We start from the raw sequence: 19,059 nt of genomic DNA, 5'->3' as shown, positions 1-19,059 counted from the left end.
CAGCCTCTTGCCCCCTACCCTTTATCTCTTGCTAAGCATTGCTCAGATCCCCCCTGGGGCTGCTCTTCTCCAAGCTCTCAGCCTTTGCTCCTCACAGCAAAGAAGTTTCTCCTCCTGTTCAGAAAACCATAGAATCATTTAGGCTGGAAAAGACCTTTAAGACCAACACCAAAGTGTAGGAGCAGCTGGGCTGCTGCTCCAACAAAGCAAAGGCAAACCCTGAGAAAGCAAAAAAGCATCAGAGAATCACTAAGGTTGGAGAAGGCCTCAGAGATCATCAACCCAACCCCAGCACAGCCATCCAACCATGTCCCCAAGTGCCATGGCCACACATTTCTTGAGCCCCTCCAGGGATGGGGACTCCACCACCTCCCTGGGCAGCCTGTTCCAAGCCCTGACCACTCCTGCAGCAAAGAAATTCTTCCTAAACTCCAACCTAAACTAAAGCAGCAGAACTGTTTTATTCTTTTTTTTTTCTCCTGTCCTACAAAAGAGGTTTGGGTTTGTTTTTGTTTGTTTTTTTTTCCAAGCTTTGGTTCCTCTGTTCCCTAAAGGAAAACCATTCAGCTCCCCTTCCTCATGCCGAGTTCCATCAGCCAGGTAGTTGCCACTGCTCTGAGTCTGCTGTGAGCAAAGAGCAGCCAGAAAAATCCTCCCTGTGAAGGACTGAAACCACCCAGGAGCAGGCTGAGGTCCCCAGGGTGCAGCTCCTGACTGCAGAGTTGTTAAGCTGTCAGCACTTGGGAAATGATTCCTCAAATTAAAGCTGAGCTTCTTTCCCTCCTTGCAAATGTAGCAGGAATGTGACCATTGAAGTGGCTTCGGTGAGAGCTGGAATGTGCCAAAGTCACTGAGTTAAAGGGGGTGAAAAGTGCAGCTGGTTACTAAATAAAATAAATAAAACCCAGGAAAGTAAAGAAACAAAGTGAAATGAAATAAAGGTAAAATAAGGGTAAAAAAAAAAAAAAAAAGATTGAAGCAAAAATAAAATAAAAATTAAAAAGTAAAATTAAAAAATTAAAATTAGAATAAAAATTTAAAACTAAATTTAAAACTAAATTTAAAACTAAAAATTTAAAACTAAATTTAAAACTAAAAATTTAAAACTAAATTTAAAACTAAAAATTTAAAACTAAATTTAAAACTAAAAATTTAAAACTAAATTTAAAACTAAATTTAAAACTAAAAATTTAAAACTAAATTTAAAACTAAAAATTTAAAACTAAATTTAAAACTAAAAATTTAAAACTAAATTTAAAACTAAAAATTTAAAACTAAATTAAAACTAAATTTAAAACTAAAAATTTAAAACTAAATTTAAAACTAAATTTAAAACTAAATTTAAAACTAAATTTAAAACTAAATTTAAAACTAAATTTAAAACTAAATTTAAAACTAAAAATTTAAAACTAAATTTAAAACTAAAAATTTAAAACTAAATTTAAAACTAAATTTAAAACTAAATTTAAAACTAAATATTAAATACAATAAATAAAAAATTAACTAAAAATCAAATTAAAGATCAAATTAATTTTTAAAAAATAAAATTAAATTAAAAGTTAAATTAATTTTTTTAAATTAAAATTAAATTAAAATTAAATAAAAATAGAATAAAAATAAAATAAAAATAAGGTCTCCCTGGAGCCTTCTCTCTCCAGGCTGAACACCCCCAACTCTCTCAGCCTGTCCCCCCAGGGGAGGTGCTCTTGAACACCTCCAGGCAGGGGACATCCACAGCCTCCCTGGGCAACCTGTTCCATTGTCTCTCCACCCTCACTGCCAAGAATTTCTTCCTCATCTCCAGTCTCCACCTGCCCTCCCCCATCTCAAATTCATCCTCCCTCCTCCTATCACCATGAACCCTTGTAAAAAGTCCCTTCCCAGGCAGGAGACGGTTTAGGAACCTTCCATCCTTGCTTCTGGACAAAGAAAACCACAACCTCTCCCTCCCCTTCAAGAGAGCAGAATGTGAGAAGTGACCTCCAGAGCCCTTTGGTCCTCCTGGAGCCGCAGTGCCCAAGCCCTGTCTGGGTGCCCTGCAGCCGCCACGCGCCGCTGGCTCCCAAAGCAGAAGTATCACCTTTGGGTGCTTTTGAAGCCAATCCTTCCCCATCCCTTCTTCCACCCCAGCAGTCAAAGTGAGAGAAAGAAAAAACCCCCAATATTCAAATGTCTTGCTAAAAAAAAAAATGGCAAAAACTGAGGGCTGTGGAGTTGTGAAAGGCACAACTGCTGCTCCGTGCTGGTGTGGGACCAGGCAGAGGAGCACCCAAGCCACCTACCTCTGCTTTAACCCTCCCTGGAGAGTCATAGAATTGCCAGGGTTGGAAGGGACCTCAAGGATCAGCCATGGGCAGGGACACCTCACACCAGAGCCACCTCCAGCCTGGCCTTCAAAACCTCCAGGGATGAGGCTTCCACCACCTCCCTGGGCAACCTGTGCCAGTGTCTCACCACCCTCATGGGGAACAACTTCTTCCTGACATCCAATCTGAATCTCCCCATTTCTAGATTTGCTCCGTTCCCCCCCAGTCCTATCCCTTCCTGAAACCCTAAAAAGTCCCTCCCCAGGTTTCTTGTAACCCACTGCAGATACTGGAAGGCCACTAGAAGGTCTCCTCAGAGCCTTCTCCTCTCCAGACTGCACAACCCCAACCCTCTCAGACTGTCTCCATAGCAGAGGAGCTCCAGCCCTGTGATGGATGTGTCTCAAACCAGCACTGCCTCTAACACCCTTTTTGCTCTCTGGTAGCTAGCAGAGCAGGAGGAACAACGTGAATGAGCCAAATCTTCCCTTTTTGCCCCCAAAGCCAACAGCAGAATGTTGCCTTTCCATCACCAGCTGCACTTCCCAACCCTCTAGCACCACAACAGGGCCAGTCCCATACGCTCCCAATCCTCCTGGCCCAGCACACAGAGGTTGTCTCCTTCTCTTTCCACCTTCTCCAGAGGCACCAAATTACCCCAAAGTAACCACACAGCAAACCTGGCCCCTGCCCCTCTCCCTGAGCACTCACAGCACAGGCAGTGACCTTGTGTCCAACCTCTTCCACTCCAAAAGGTTTTCCACCTTCAGCTCTGTATTGGCTTTGGGCTGAGCTGGAGTTAATTCTCCTCAAAGGAACTCCAGCTCAGCCCAAACTCAATACAAACTGAATCACAGAATCATAGAATGCCAGGTTGGAAGGGACCCCAAGGATCATCTGGGGTCCAACTCATGGAAAAGAAGGAAAGCCCAACTGATTTCCCCATGGAATGGCCTCCACCAGCATCTACAGTCCCAAGAAGAAGGCTGAAGAAGGTACCTGATCAAAGCCACTCCTTGCAGGGTCTCAGGCACTTTGCTGCTCTGAAGCACCATGGAGCATCTGAAGAGCCAGGGGCTCCTCCCTCAGTTTTGGGAGGGGATTCTTATCAGCAGCACAGAAGGTGGGGCTCACATCATAGCCTACGACCTTCTAACACCAGCAGAGCATCTTCCAGTAACTCAGCACCTCCATCCCAGCACAGCAAATGGAAATGGAAGTGGGAGCTCAGCTCTTGCAACCTTTGCAAGACCAAACCAGTTAGGGCTGGACCCAATCTTAGAGGTTGGGGTTTTTTTCCAATAAAAATGAGTCTATGATTCCATCGAGAGACACAACCAAGGGCTGTGGGCTTTGCCTCCTCAAACATCTCTTAGCAGTGCTCATCTCCCACTCTGTGCCTGTGCTGAGCCTCCTCACACTGGGCACAGATAATTGAGGCCAGGGATGTTACTCTGACCTCAAATTCCCCACAGCCTCCAGTGGAACCAAGATTTTTGCCCAAGGAAAGAGAGACACTTGGCAGCTGCTGCACCCAGATCAGCCCAGGAAAATTCTTCTACAGTAACTTCATCCCCAGCCTGCCAAGCTCAGCACATTGACTGCTCCTCACCAGCCCCACAGGCACGACTCCAACCTGAAGGATTGTCTGATGTGAAGGTTGAGTGCACAAGAAATAGGAACACCAGGAAAAAAAAAAAACCAAACATTTGAAACCTTCTCTCAGCTTCCAGTGGCCAAACACCTTTACCTTCATCAGGTTCATCCAGGGAGGTTGGAGATGAATCTCTAAGGTCCTTTCCAACCCTAACCATTCTCTGATTCTAAGCAGAGCCACCACTGACAAACCTAAAGCTCCTTCTTCTCCCACACAAGCCAAGCAGTGGACTCAAACTGGCCAAGAAAACCAGGCTGGAATTGGAGGCACCAAACTGCCCCCAGCCCCCTTTCAAATCGCTGAGGCCATCTCTCAAGCAGCTGTGGCCTCAGTTGGGTCAGATTAAGAAGAATTTCAGTGCAAGCAGGTTTAAAGGCTTTAGCAGAGGAGGACATGCTGGAAGTAAGAGCCTTCAACTGCCCACCATTTGTCACTGAGGTGCAGCAGAACTCCAGCTCTCAAAGTAGTGAGTTGAGGTCAGAATGTCCACCTCTGGGGTGATGCTCTGCCGGGCTTGCCCAGAACGCTGCTGGTCTGGGGATTTTTCTTCCCACTGAAGCCCAAATCTTGCTTGCTGTTTGCTGGCCCTGGAAGTTCCAAGCCCGTTTTAGGCTCCAGAAGAAGCCAAAGTGCTCCTTAACTCCTTACAAGCCGGGCCAGGAGCAGGTGCTGACCCCCAGCTCCATCCCACGCGTGGGGATGTGTCAGGTATGAACCTCAGAGCAAGGGAAAAGCTCCGTTCGTTTCCCGTTTAATTGCCACAGGCGATTCGGTTCCCGTCGGTAAAACGCGGCCGCAGAAGCCGCCGGGAAGCAGAGGTGCGGCGGAGCCCGGTGCGGGCACCTCGAGGGGGTCAGCGGGGATGGGGATTGAGGCGGGGGGCGACACACGACAGCGGCAGCAGCTTCCCCACCCCGGCCCCGGGGAAGAGCGGGGTCGTTCTCACCTGCCATGCTCCGGCCGCGGCTGCGGCTCCGGCTCCGCCTGCGAGCCCCGCGGGGATTGTCCCGGAGGGGACCTGGCCCGGCCTCGCCTCCCTCCCGGGCTCCGCCACATCCGGGCCGGCGCTGGGCGGGCGGAGAGCGGCGCCGGGCGGTGGCAAACGGAGCTGACCCGGGGCTGGCCCCGGCCCGGGCGCTGTACGCCCCGGGTTTCGCCGGTGGTGCTCAGCGATGGGCACTCGGCAGAGACAGACACGGGCACCGACGGGGACCCCGGGAGGGAAAGGGGTGGGTGCGGGGGGCTAGGGGAGGACAGCCTCTTCCAGGCTTTAAGAAGCCTTTCATTGAACAAGTTCCTCCTGACATCCGAGTGGAGAGATGGCAGCATCCATAACTCATTAGGGACCAAAACCATCGCTTAGCGTTTTAGGGAGCCCTTCACCTTAAACCCCACAACGAGATGGGAACACCATGAGCTGGATTAGGTCGCTCAAGGGTCAACACCGACTCCCAGGGTGACAACACCGACTCCCAGGGTGACACAGAGCTGTTCCACGCTGGCAGCCTCTTGACTCATCTCACGTCATGCTGCAGAGCCAAGCTTGTGTGTGTGTGCCAGGGCTGGGGTGGCAATGGTGAGCTGTGGTGCCCACACACCAGGTGTGAGGCTGGCAGGTGGGAGGGTGACCTCTCCACACGCTGAGTTTCCTTTACACACCACCTAAAGGTGGCCTCAGCTGCTCCACTGACACTGCTTGCCTTGGGTTACCCTTTCAGTTGTGTGTCCTTGGTTAGTAATCCCTCTCCTCAGGCTGCTCATTACCACTCAATGACTAAAACAGGGCTAAAACCCAAACTTCAGTCAGCTCTTTGCCTTTGCTGCTTAGCAAAGAAAGCCAAGCTGCAAAATTCTTTCCTAAATAATTGGGAGAGGACAAGGAACAGCAGCCCCAAACTGGAGCCGAGGAGGTGCCACCCTTAGCATGAGGAGAAAATTCCTTATAGTGAGGGTGCTGGGGCCCAGGAGCAGGCTGCCCAGAGAGGCTGTGGAGTCTCCATCACTGGAGAGTTTCAAAACCCACCTGGATGTGTTCCTGTGTGACCTGGCCTGGGTGACCCTGCTCTGACAAGGGGGTCTGGGCTCAGTCCTCAAAGGTCCCTTCCAACCCCTACCATTCTGTGATTCTGGGTGAAACCAAAGCAAATACAAAGGTCAAAGTGCTCAGGGAGGTAGTAAATGAGGATTTCTCTAGCAGAAGCTGGGTGGAGGCTCTGAGCAACCTGACCTAGTCCAGGATGTCCCTGCCCACAGCAGGGGGGGTGGCACCAAGTGACCTTTATAGGTCCCTTCCCACCCAAAGCCTTGCGTGATTGGGGGGGGAACTGTGAGCTGTGCCAGACCAAGGCAGGCTCAGCTTCATGTGCAAGCTAAGCACATCTGACAGGGTTTGGCTTCACCCAAAGCCCAGAGCTCTTTACCAAGAAATGGCCTAAAAAGGTACAAGTTGGCCTAGATCTCAGATCAGCAGAGAACATCAGCACAGAACATCTGTGAGGAACAGCCTGTACCTGCTGTGCCTTCAGATCAGCATCAGTGGTGTCTGCAAGCTTCCAACTCTGGTGAGACAGAGAGAAAGAGAGAGAAAATAAACCCCAAAACATCAACCCCACGATGCTGATGATCTCCAGCACCACTTCAGCAGGCAGGAGCATCTCCAGAGCCTTGGGGCTGTTGCTGCATCTCTTCTGTGCAGTTTTCTTCTTATTTTTTGTCACATTGAGATTTTGGGTTGGGGTTTTTGTGTCCCCACGACTCAGCTGTGCTTTAAAAGTGAGAAATGAATGTTTGGGGGTAAGAGGATTGCTGGAGGCTTAGTGCATCACTGTGAGAGTTGGGGATGTTCAGCCTGGAGAAGAGAAGTTTTAGGGAGATCTTAGAGCAGGCTTCCAGGCCCTGAAGGGGTTCCAGGTGAGCTGGGAAGGGACTTTTAGCAAGGTCTGGAGTGACAGGATGAGGGGGAATGAGGTGAAGCTTGAGCAGGGCAGATTGAGAGTGGAGATGAGGAAGAAATTCTTGCCAGTGAGGGTGGGGAGAGACTGGCACAGGTTGCCCAGGGCTGCCTCCTCCCTGGAGGTGTTCAAGGCCAGGCTGGATGAGGCTTTGAGCAGCCTGGGCTGGTGGGAGGTGTCCCTGCCCGTGGCAGGGGGCTGGAGCTGGATGATCTCTAAGGTCCCTTCCAATCCAAACCACAGGCTGTAAACATCCTTAGGAAGAGAATGTTCAGACTGAAACAGGGCTGGGCTACAGCAGCCACCTTGAGAACTGAATCATTTTGCCCATGAAATGTTAGCCTTGAGTAAAACTGAAAGCACATGGGAAAGGTTGGACCCTCTGAGGTGCTCCTGATGGCAAAGCCTTCTGCAGCTGAAGGGAATGAAAACCCTGAGATGGTTCTGCTCTGCCTTTAAGTGACCACTTGAGAGTTAATAATCCCTCGGTCTGGGGAAGGAGGATGTGTGGCTGCCCCCCTGCAAGGAGGGAGGAGTGAAATAATGAGGCAGGGCAGACCTGGAGGAGAGCAAGGAGCTCTGCAAGCCCTGAGATGAGAGGGACACCAGGCTTGAGGGCAGGCAGTTTCCATCCACAGCTTGAGACCTCCTCTTTCACTCTATTAAACTCAGCCTGAGCACTTCTGAACTCAGCCTTCTACCAAAATAACTCAGTCCTGTGCTGCCTGGGCCCAGATTTGTTATGCAAATCCCCCAGCATCCCTCTGGGAGGCTGGCATGGGCTGGGGCTGCACAAGGAAGAGGATTTCCCTCCTTAGCCCCAGTTCTGATCTCCTGATGTGGGGTCTGGTAAAGGCAAGTCCTCTCCTGCCTCTCTTTGGCTGTTTCCTGAGTGGTTTTTCACAGATTCACAGAATAGGTTGGGATTGGAAAGGACCTTCAAGATCATCCAGTTCCAAACCCTCTGCCATGGGCAGGGACACCTCCCACCAGCCCAGGCTGCTCAGGGCTGCATCCTGCCTGGCCTTGAACACCTCCAGGGAGGGGGCAGCCACAACACTCACTCTGGAAACAAAATATTTCTACTTTTAAGAGTTTTAAAAGGTCACAAAGAGGTCTTCCAAAACATGTAACTGACTTTAAAACCACTGAGGGCTTCAAGTGAGGTCGTGGTGTGCAGCTCTATTTTTGAGCCAACAGCTCTCTGAGCCCAGCTCTTGTTTTCAGTCTTTCTCACAGCCATGGCAGGAATGATTTTGGGGTTTAGCTGAACAGACACATCCCAGAATGAGTCGCTCCAGAAAGCTGCAGCTGAAGCACCCCCAGGGCTGCAGAGCTGGGAGCCACCTCCCAGCATGGAGCTGGAGATGCTGTCCTAAGCAGGCAGCCCACAGCCCTGCACACATTCCCTCCTCTCCCAGGAGTTTCCCATCCTTGCCTGCACACTGGAAATCGAATCCCCAAATCCCAGCATGGGGAGGGTTGGAAGGGACCTCTGGAGCTCAGCCAGTCCAACCCCCCCCTGCTCCAGCAGGACACCCACAGCTGTGCCCAGCAGCACAGTGCCCAGGGGGGGTTGGAAGCTCTCCACAACCTCTCTGGGCAGCCTGCTGCAGGCCTCCAGCACCCTCACACCAAACAACTTTCTCCTCCTGCTCAGATGGAACCTCCTGGGCTCCACTCTGTGCCCCTTGCCACTGGGCACCACAGAGAAGAGTCTGACCTCATCCTTTTGCCCCCTACCACCCTTTAGCTCTTGCTGAGCATTGCTCAGATCCCCTCTCATCGATGGGCAAACACCACCCTGGAGTCCAAACCAACCCTCCCTAGGCTGTGGAGGAGCAGTGTGGTAGTTTCTCAGCCATGGTGCTGAGTGGGTGGCAGCACCAGGGACATCCTTCCCCTCCCAGCACCCCAAAGCTTTTAGGAGCAATCAAGAGGAAAAAAAAAAAAAAAAAAAAAAAAGAAACCACAACAAACCAGCACCAAAAAAATGCTCATTTTAGAGCAAAAGGTGTGGGTGAGGAGGAGCAAGAGGCCCAGCTGCCCCCACCCAAGGGTGCCAAGGGTGGGAAGTGGCACTGCTGGCAGCAGCCACTGGGGGGCTGGCAGGGCTAGGGGTGGCAGGGTTAGGTGCTCAGCCCCAGGGCACAGCATGGTGCTGGGAATGGCAAGGTTAGGTGCTCAGCCCCAGGGCACAGCATGGTGCTGGGGGTGGCAGGGTTAGGTGCTCAGCCCCAGGGCACAGCATGGTGCTGGGGATGGCAGGGTTAGGTGCTCAGCCCCAGGGCACAGCATGGTGCTGGGGGTGGCAGGGTTAGGTGCTCAGCCCCAGGGCACAGCATGGTGCTGGGGTTGGCAGGGTTAGGTGCTCAGTCCCAGGGCACAGCATGGTGCTGGGGGTGGCAGGGTTAGGTGCTCAGCCCCAGGGCACAGCATGGTGCTGGGGTGGCAGGGTTAGGTGCTCAGCCCAGGGCACAGCATGGTGCTGGGGATGGCAGGGTTAGGTGCTCAGCCCCAGGGCACAGCATGGTGCTGGGGGTGGCAGGGTTAGGTGCTCAGCCCCAGGGCACAGCATGGTGCTGGGGTTGGCAGGGTTAGGTGCTCAGTCCCAGGGCACAGCATGGTGCTGGGGTTGGCAGGGTTAGGTGCTCAGTCCCAGGGCACAGCATGGTGCTGGGGGTGGCTGTGGCAGGGCTGGGGGTGGTGGATGGAGGTAGCAGGTTGGGAGCAGCCAGAAGGGGTCCTGGGGGAGATGAGATCCCCTGGTAGGGCAGCCCTGTGGGGAGCAGTTGGCCACTGGATCACAGAATGCATCAGGTTGGAAGGGACTCTCAAAAGTCATCTTGTCCAACCCCTTGCCATCAGCAGGGACATCAACTCTTGCAGGACAGAAATTGTTCCTCATGTCCAACCCAACCCCCCCAGGGCATTTTCAGGCTCATCCCAAGCCACTCCAGCCAGGCTGCTTTCAGCTCCCCTCTCTTTTGTTTGTTTGTTTCAGGCTTTGGGAGCAGAGCCTGGACCAGAAGCACAGAAATTCCTGAACACTTCAACCCAAAACATCTCTTCCTCTGAGTCAGCTCTGGCAGAGGGCTCTGTTTGTTCTCTTTTGGGGTAATGAATAACTTTATTTATTTGTTTACTTCTGAAGGGAGCCCAAGGTTCCAGAGACAAAGTGCACTGATGAAGGAGATAAAAGCTCTGCACTGAGATGCAAGCTGTGATTACAGCCCCGAGCTCACACAGCAGCTCTCTGCTCACAGCCTGCAGGGCAGCTGACCACACACAGCAGGTGTCTGGTGGCTGTGCCACAAAGGGCTGCAAGCCAGCTGCCAGCAGCCACTCCTGTGAGGAACTACAGATCTTAAATAGCAACATCCCCAACCTGAGCTCCTGGAGAGTTGGGGATGTTCAGCCTGGAGAAGAGAAGTTTTAAGGAGATCTTAGAGCAGGCTTCCAGGACCTGAAGGGGTTCCAGGAGAGCTGGGAAGGGACTTTTAACAAGGGCTAGAGGGATAGGATGAGGGGGAATGAGCTGAAGCTTGAGCAGGGCAGATTGAGAGTGGAGATGAGGAAGAAATTCTTGCCAGTGAGGGTGGGGAGAGACTGGCACAGGTTGCCCAGGGCTGCCTCCTACCTGGAGGTGTTCAGAGCCAGGCTGGATGAGGCTTTGAGCAGCCTGGGCTGGTGGGAGGTGTCTCTGCCCGTGGCAGGGGGCTGGAGCTGGATGATCTCTAAGGTCCCTTCCAATCCAAGGCTCCAGGGAGACCTTAGAGCAGCCTTCCAGGACCTGAAGGGGGCTGCAGGAGAGCTGGGGAAGGACTTTTGGCAAGGGCAAGAGTCATAAGGCAAGAGGCAATGGATTTGGGCTGGAAGAGGGCAGTTGAGACTGGAGATTAGGAGGAAATTCTTGCAGGGAGGGCAGGGAGACACTGGAACAGGGAGGCTGTGGATGCCTCCTCCCTGGAGGTGCTCAAGTCCAGGCTGGATGAGGCCTTGAGCAACCTGGGCTGGTGGGAGGGCAGGGGGGTTGGAACTGGATGACCTTGAAGGTCCCTTCCAGCCCAACCCATTCTGTGTAGAGTCATCCTACAGCTCCCTGAGAGGAGGCTGCAGTGAGGTGGGGGTTGGTCTCTTCTCCCTCCTATCAGGTGATGGAATGAGAGAAAACAGCCTCAGGTTGCACCAGGGGAGGATTAGTCTGGATACTGGGGGGGTGGCTGTGGTGGTGCTGGGTTGATGCTTGGACTGGATGCTCCTAGAGAGCTTCTCCAACTGACACAGCTCCACGATTCTCTGCCACCCCCACTCCGTGCAGACACCAAACCGAGCAGGAGCTGTTTGCTAGTTTCAGGTAACAAATCTCAGCCTGTGCTTGGCAGAGCCTCCTTTGTTTCCTAAACAGCCTGAGCGCTGCAGACAGCTCCTGCAGCCCAGCCAGGGCAGCACAGCCTCGGCAGCTGCTTCCCTGTTTGCTCTCTCACTTGCCCACAGATGGAGCTACAAATGCAGTTTTGTGCTGGATTGGCAGCTTTGTGCCTCTGACAGCCTTCAGGAGGAGCCCTCAAGGTGTGCAGGGTGGAGGAGATGTTGGGAGGAGAGAGCTGATAAGAAACCCTTTTTCAAAGTCTGGTTTTGACTGTAGTGGAAAAAAAAAGGGGGGGAAAGGTCGAATTTGTTTGAATTCTTTGGGTTTTTAATTAGTCTGAGACCTCTGTGCTTTGGTTGAGCTTCATTCTAGGAGACTGCAGAGAGGTTAAAAGCCTCACAGTTCCCTCATGGCTGTGGTCTCCTCACCTTCCTAACCAGGTGAAGTCAACCTTGCTGGCTGCCCCCATTCAGAGATGGTTTATTGCTGAGGAAAGGAAACGACTCCTGGATGCCCTGACCACATCCTCCTGGATCCCTTCTCATCACACACCAGGAGGGGAATCATCCTCCTGCAGCCCCCTTCAAACACTGCAAGGCAGCTCTGAGGTCTCCCTGGAGCCTTCTCTTCTCCAGGCTGAACAGCTCCAACTCCCTCAGCCTGTCCTCACAGCAGAGGTTCTCCAGCCCTTGGATCATCCTTGTGACCTCCTCTGGCCCCACTCCAGAGGAGCAGCAGGGAGAGGCCAGCTCAGCTCCATTCCCTTGCAGTGTAGGGGAGGCCAAGGTGCTGTCTGAGGGTCCTGGCCAAGGCCAGCTGGCTGACACTGCTCTGCTCTGCTCCCTGTGGTCTGCAAGCCCAGAACTTGCAGTCCTAGCAGCAAACTTGACCTGGCAGATCTGCAGGAGGCCTTGAGTCAGGGAGCAAGGAGCAGGATCCTGCTCATGAACTGACAACACAATGTGGCAGACCACAGAGCAGCTGCCAGAGCACCAGAGGCTTTGTGATGTTCTTCTCATTCCCAGCTGCCAACAGCCACAAACCATCAGCACCTGTGGATCTCCTGCAGTCAGGAACCACTTCAAAATGATGCCTAAAGGGAGGTGTTGAGAGCAAAAGGCCAAGTTTGTCACCTGGCAGTCAGGGCAAGGAGCCTGTTCCTTGGTGGTGACACCAGAACATGCCACAGCTTAGCTCAGGAGCTGCAAATGCTTCAGGGATTGATGGCAGATTGTCCTGCTGGAATTCTGGTCCACAGTGACAGATGACAGAGGCTCTGGGAGCAGTCTCCAGCAGATATTAATAGAGTGTTTCATCTTCGTGCTTTAAAAGCATTCAAGCTCTGCCCTTTGCTTTTCCCTCTCTCTCTGTGTCTGATGTGCTCCAGCCTGCCCTGTGCAAGCCTGCAGCAGTTAATGGACCCCAACCAGCCCAGGGCTTCACAGCTTCACAGATTGCACAGGTTGGAAGGGATCCTCAGAGCTCATCCTGTCCAACCCCGCTGTACTCAGCAGGGACTCCTCCAGCCAGAGCAGGCTGCCCAGGGACACATCCAGGCTGATCTTGAATGTCTCCAGGGATGGGTCCTCAACCACCTCCCTGGGCAGCCTGGGCCAGTGTCTCACCACCCTCATGGTGCAGAACTTCCTCCTGATGTCCAACCTCAGTCTGCCCTGCTCCAGTGCCAAACCACTGCCCCTCAGCCTACCCCCACAGCCCCTCCTGAGCAGTCCCTCCCCAGCCTGTCTGCAGGTCCCCTGCAGATATTGAACTGCAGCTCTGAGGTCTCCCTGGAGCCTTCTTCAGGCTGAACAACCCCAACTCTCCCAGCCTGTCCCCACAGCAGAGCAGAAGTGTTCCAGCATCTGATCACCCTTGTGGCTTCCTCTGGACCCTCTCCATCAGGTCCAGGCCCTTTCTGTGTTGAGGGCTCCAGAGCTGGCCCCAGCCCTGCAGGTGAGAGGGGCAGCTCTGGAAGGGGATCTCGAGTCCAGCAGAGGGTTAACAAATCCCACAGCCAGGAGAATTCAGGACCCAGCTCTCCTGGCTCTCCTCTGCCTGCTGCTCCCCAGGAAGAAGCTGAGTACATCCCAGGGGGAAGCAGAGAGGCTGCAGAGCTTTCTCCACCCACCTCCTGCTGCAGCTTCCCCTTCAGCTGCCTCAGCTCCTGGCGGCAGAGCTCTGCTGGCCCCAGGTGCTGCACAGCAGATGAGCTTCTTACACCAGCTGGAGGTTCCCCCCCGAGTTCAGCGGATCAGGAACAAGACAGGACACAAATTGCCAAAGCTCTGAGCTAATGGGAAAGCTTCCTGCCCAGGAAAGGCTCAGCTCTGAGCTGCTTTTGAAGGGGAGCTGCTGGATCTGCAGCAGGAGCAGCTCCTTCTGCTCACCAAGCACTTAGCAAATGGCATTTTGCTACTTTAAGAGCTTCTCAAGTGACCAAGCTCCTCAGCAGCCCCACACGGAGCTGGGAGAACCTGCTGGAGCAGCCAGCCTCGGGTGCCACCACAATGCCAGCTTCCAGAACTTGGCTTCAAGCTCTGGGAGCTGTTCCCTGCCAGGAGCTGCTGCTTTCCAGCCTCACTTTGTGGAGGGACAATGGAGAACTCTCATCCTCCTTCCCTTCAGAATCACAGAATGGGAGGGCTTGGAAGGGACCTCTGGAGATCATCCAGCCCAACCCTCCTGCCAAGGCAGTTGTCTTGGCATGGGGGTTGGACTGGATGTCCAGAGAAGGAGAGGATACCTAGAGGAGGCCACCCAGAAATACATCCAGGTGGGGTTGAAGACAGAGTCTCCACCACCTCTCTGGGCAGTCTGCTCCAGGGCTCCATCCCCCTTCAATTCAAGAAGTTCCTCCTCATGTTTAGCTGGCACTTTGTGAAGGTGACCAGCGTGGCCCCTGTGGGAGCCACAGCAGTGCTGTAACCATCCTGGCTGCCAGCAAAGGGAGCTCTGCTCTGCCCCCTCTGCACCACTGCTGCCCAGCACCCAGCCTGCCCTTCCCTCTCTGCCCTCGGGCACCAGGTCAAGCAAAAGAGCAGCTCCTTCTCAATGACTGCAACTTCTTCTGGCATCCAGACCTTTCTTGGTGGCCATTCATCCAAAAATCCAGGAGATTCAACCCAGTTTAACTTATCCTTTTTGACAGGAACACAGCAGGAGCTGTCGTGGGCACAGACCCCGCTCCGAGCTCTTCAGGATCTGCGCTTGGGAAAGGCTGAGGAGGGAACCACAGCGTAAGGAGCTCGGAAACTGCCCCTGGGCTGAGAGCCTGAGCTGCCAACTGGACACTTGCATGCATGCAGAGCAAAGCAGAAGGGCTCCAGGAGAGCTCTGCCGTGGAGGAACACCATAGGCAGCAATTATCATGGGGTGGAAACACAGAGAGGAGGTTGTAAGTGCAGCAGGGAGTTGTGGAGGCACAGGGTGGGGTGGGTTGAAAGGGATCTTCAAGATCATCCAGTTCCAACCCCCCCTCCCCCACCATGGGCAGGGACATCTCCTGCTGGACCAGGTTCTCAAGGCCTCATTCAACCTGTCCTTGAACACCTGCAGGGAGAGGGCAGCCACAACCTGTGCCAGTGTCTCACCACCCTCACTCCAAAGAGAAAGGGATCCCTCTGGCAGGGGAAGCTCTGCAGGTGCCCCTCTTTTATTGCCAGGCACAAGCTCACCTTAAAACCATGGCAGTCAGAGCAATGCCCAATGCCCAGCAATGCCAGGGATGCCCAGCAATGCCTGGGGGTGCCCAGGGATGTCTAGGAATGCCCAGCAATGCCCAGCAATGCCCAGCTCACAGCGGAGACAGGAGGCAGAATTGAGAGCTAGTCAAGAGGGGAGCATGGGACCAGCTACACTGCTGAGCTCTTCAGCACAGACATGGGAAGAGGCTTTGTGAATTTTTAGCTCTGCTTTGGCATCACAGAATGCATCAGGTTGGAAGGGAGCCTCAGAGCTCCTCTCATCCACCCTCCCTGCACTCAGCAGGGACTCCTCCAATCGGACCAGGTTGCTCAAGGCCACATCAAGCTCGACCTTGAATGTCTCCAGGGATGGAGCCTCAACCACATCCCTGGGCAACCTGTTCATGGAATCAGAGAAGGGTAGGGGTTGGAAGGGACCTCCAGAGATCATCCAGTCCAACCTCTCTGCCAGAGCAAGGTCACTCAGGTCAGGGCACACAGGAACACAGACAGGGCTTGAAACTCTTCATGGAAGAAGACTCCATGACCTCGCTGGGCAACCTTGCTCCAGCACCAACTGAAATGCAAATTTCCCCCCTCCCAAATCCAGTGGCCACAATTTTGGTGCAGCAGCACTCCCAGGAGCAGCAGCAGCAGCAGCAGCAGCAGCAGCAGCAGCAGCAGCACAGCAGCCATGGATTAATGAATCTTTTGCAGCAGTGATTCATTATTGGCAGCCATGCCCCCAGAAATGGATTTCTTTTGTTGCTGGTGGTTTTTGTTTTTTGTTTTTTTGTGGGTTTTTTTATGGTGGTGAAAATAAATAAAGAAGGTTTCTGTAACCCAAGGGCCATTGATGAAGTGTGGGGCCAGGCTTTAATCGCAGCCCTAATTGCAGCCATCAGTTCTAATTACTGATAAATATTTTTCTAATTGTGGAAATTAAACAATTAGACATCCTTCCTTCCCTCCTCGAAAATCTAATCGGTTCAAAAAAAGTTCAGGATGCAGGCTGGGGACCGTGGCTGCTGCCTTCACAGCCGGGAAGGACCCAGCTCTGCCTTTCCCTCTCCAGCACAGAGCCCTGCAAAAAAAAAAAAAAAAAAAACAAAGCTCTCATTTCCTGACACGGAGCAGAGCCTCCAGCGCTGCTGCTGGAGAGCTGGACCCGCGTCCAGGTCACCCCTCCCACAGCAAATCATCTCCCCCGAGCTCGCCGCAGGTTTTCAGGAGGTTTCTTGAGGTCCCTCCGTGCAGGCTGGGGGCAGCTCCACAGCCTGGGACGCAGCTCCTCAGCGCAGGCTCTAACGAGCCCCAGTCTGCTGCTTCCCACCCCTTGGGCGGGTCGCTGGGGCAGGCAGCAGAGCAGGTGCTGCCCCTGGGCACTCGGTGTCACCCAGCTCCGTGGGGGGACACCGGCAGGACCCTGAGGAGCTACAGCCCCACGGACAGGGTGGCAGCTGGGGCTGTGCCCATCCTGCTGCATCCCTTGGTCCTCCCCAGCTGCTCCTGGGCCGTGGCAGGAGGGTCCCCCGGGAGGGAAGTGGCACGGGGGGGACAGCAGCCATCTGCTCGGGAGCCTGGGGTCCGCGGGGCTGTCACGGCCCTGCCGTGCCACGTCTGGAGACAGCAGAGTGACAAAGGAGGTTAATGTCCCGCAAGTGAGAGCTGTCACTGCGTGTTAGGGCCCAGGTGGCAGCTCTGTGGCACACAGTGTGTGGGCAGAGAGGTGCTGGCAAACCAGGACAGGGCTGCTCGTGGGCACTGGCACCAGGGAGGGATTGTCCCACGCAATGCCTGGGTCTGGGCTGGTGGGCACGAGAGCAGGGGGCAGAGTAGGGCTCCAGCAAAGCTCCCAACAAGGCACCAGTGCAACGTGGCCCAGGGACTGGCACCGTGCCAGTGACCTGAGCCCCGCTGGCAGGGGCCGAGCCGCGGGGTGTTCATTTATTGAAGGCAGAGGCAGAGTTACCAAGGGCCCAGGTGTCCTGTTTCTGAAAGCAGCAGCCCAGGAGCACCCAGCACAGCCAGACCTGGCTCTGGGAAGCCATTGACTCTCCTGGGCACCCTTTGTCCTTCCTTTGTGGCCGGGATGTCACTGGGTACCGGGATGTCCCTGGCACCAGGGGGGATGCCACCCACCTCAGCCCCCCACGGACACACACAGTGGGCACCGGCTCCAAAGTGAAAGCCAATTTATTGTTGTATAAAGTAAGAACATAAAAGGTCCCTTCAACAAAACACAGATGGGCTCAGGCAGGCCCGGGCATTGCCCCGGGCATGGGAGCGGCCACCCCGGGGATGCCCACGGGTGAGCGGCACCTGGGGCCACGGTGCAGCCGCTGGCAGTGGCTTGTTCTGGTGCCCCCCAGCCCCTTTCCCTCCACAGCTGGTGGTGATGGTGGGGAGCTGCTGTGGGGCTGTGGGCCCAGGGGATGCCCAGGCTGGAGCTGGGGCATTTGTGCGTGGCAGAGCCCCTGGTCTGCGCTGGCAAAGAGGCACTTGTGGAAGGCCAGCCCTGTCCTATGGCTCCCACTGGCACAGGGGCATGGGACCAGAGCCCTGCCTGCGCCAAAAGGCGCTGCCCACACCGGGGTCTGAGGCCAGACCTGGCAATAAGCTGTGCCAGGGCAGCCGGAGCCAGTTCTGGCCTGGCACAGAGGCTGTTCAAGCAGCTTTGGTTGGTGCTCTTGGTGAATTAAGGCAATTTAGCTTCAGTTGGTTTAAAAACGAGGGGCAAGACCCAGCAAGAGCAGACCAGCACCCCCAGTTACCTCAGGGGCCAGATGCGTGGCTGGAAGGGTCTGGGTCTGCCCTGGCTTTGCTCTGAGTCACTGCTTGGACCCTGTGTGCCCACAGGTGGGCACCAACCACAGATCCCCCACCAGCACCTGGCACCGCAGCCTCACCTCTACCTACCCACACTGGGAACCTGCAGCCCAACACCGGCAGTGTCAGGAAGGGACTTTGGGGCATTTTCGGGGAGATTCAGGCTCCTGCCAGCGGCGTGGGAGTGGGGAGAGGGTGGAGGAGCCCCCCCGGGTCCCTCATCCCTGCTTCCTGTCACAGTGACTGGTCGGCAGCTTGTGAGTCCCTGGGGGTGAGGTGGGAGCTCTGCTCCGGAGCAGGCTGGTGCTGCCCACCTGCAAACACCCACCCGGGGAGCCCCGGGGGGGAAACCTGCTCCCCCCAGCACCCCAGCAGGGCTGGACCCACGGCTGGAACCCCCCTCGCCTCTGTTCCGGCAGCACCAGCACCCCTGGGTGGCCCTGGAGAGCTCAGACTGCTGGGGAAGGAAGGTGCTGGGGTCTCCCGCAAGCTGCCCATCTCCCCCCACCCCTTCTCACTTCACCTGTCCTGGGGATGCCAGGAAAGGAGCAGGGAGCAGCAGGGGGCTCAGGTGGGAGATGGGGCAGGACCACCTGGCACGAGTGCCAGAGCTGGGCACCCTCAGACCTGCCTCTTGCCTTTCCCAACTGTGTCCCCATCTCCTGCCCCATCCTTTGGACCCAGCAGACTGTGGGCAGAGGCTCCCAGGGCCAGAGACCCAGCAGGACACTGACCTGGTGGCCTTACTGCTCCTCCCCACAGCCCAGTGTTGCCCGCTGCCTGTCCAGGCAGGATGCCAGGCCCCGGCTGCCCAGCCTGCAGGGAACATCTCTCAGGCAACCCAGGCTGAGGCAGGGAGGGATGAAACCCCTGATGAATGCCCCAGGGGATCTCTGCAAAGGAAAGGGAAAAGTTTTAAACCAAGCCTGAATGTCCAGGCTGGTCAGGTGCCAGGGTGGCATTCAGGGTTTCTCCATTATGCCAAGGTGGTGGGTGGCTTCCATGGCTGCTCTGTGCCCGTTGCTGGCAACCACCCCCAGCTGCAACCGCTTCACCCCTCGCTGTGCCAGAGACAGGCACCCACCAGCTCCTGCTGCCAGATGCCAGTTCCCAAGGAGAAGAGAACAAATCCAGGACTCTTCCCGTGCAGTGCCAGCAGTTCCTGGCAGCTCCTGGCAGCTCCCATGGCGACAGCAAGCCTGCAGAGCAGCCGATGCCCAGCGCCACCAGTCCCTGTGCCCTGGGGGGTGCCAGTGCC

The 19,059-nt window shown here is 54.7% G+C and overlaps 1 protein-coding gene across 1 annotated transcript in view; it reads right to left on the bottom strand.

Moving 5' to 3' along the window:
* IKZF3 (IKAROS family zinc finger 3) overlaps positions 1-4,649 on the bottom strand; it is a 28,901-nt gene extending 24,252 nt beyond the window's left edge. Inside the window, exon 1 of the mRNA XM_054396801.1 lies at positions 4,616-4,649. Within this exon, the coding sequence (XP_054252776.1) occupies positions 4,616-4,649 (34 nt within the window). The remainder of the gene's footprint in view (positions 1-4,615) is intronic.
* Positions 4,650-19,059: the final 14,410 nt, after the last annotated feature.

Source organism: Indicator indicator, chromosome 39 (genome assembly GCF_027791375.1).
Source record: "Indicator indicator isolate 239-I01 chromosome 39, UM_Iind_1.1, whole genome shotgun sequence".
Taxonomy (NCBI): Eukaryota; Metazoa; Chordata; class Aves; order Piciformes; family Indicatoridae; genus Indicator; species Indicator indicator.
This window is presented reverse-complemented; position numbering and strand designations above follow the sequence as displayed.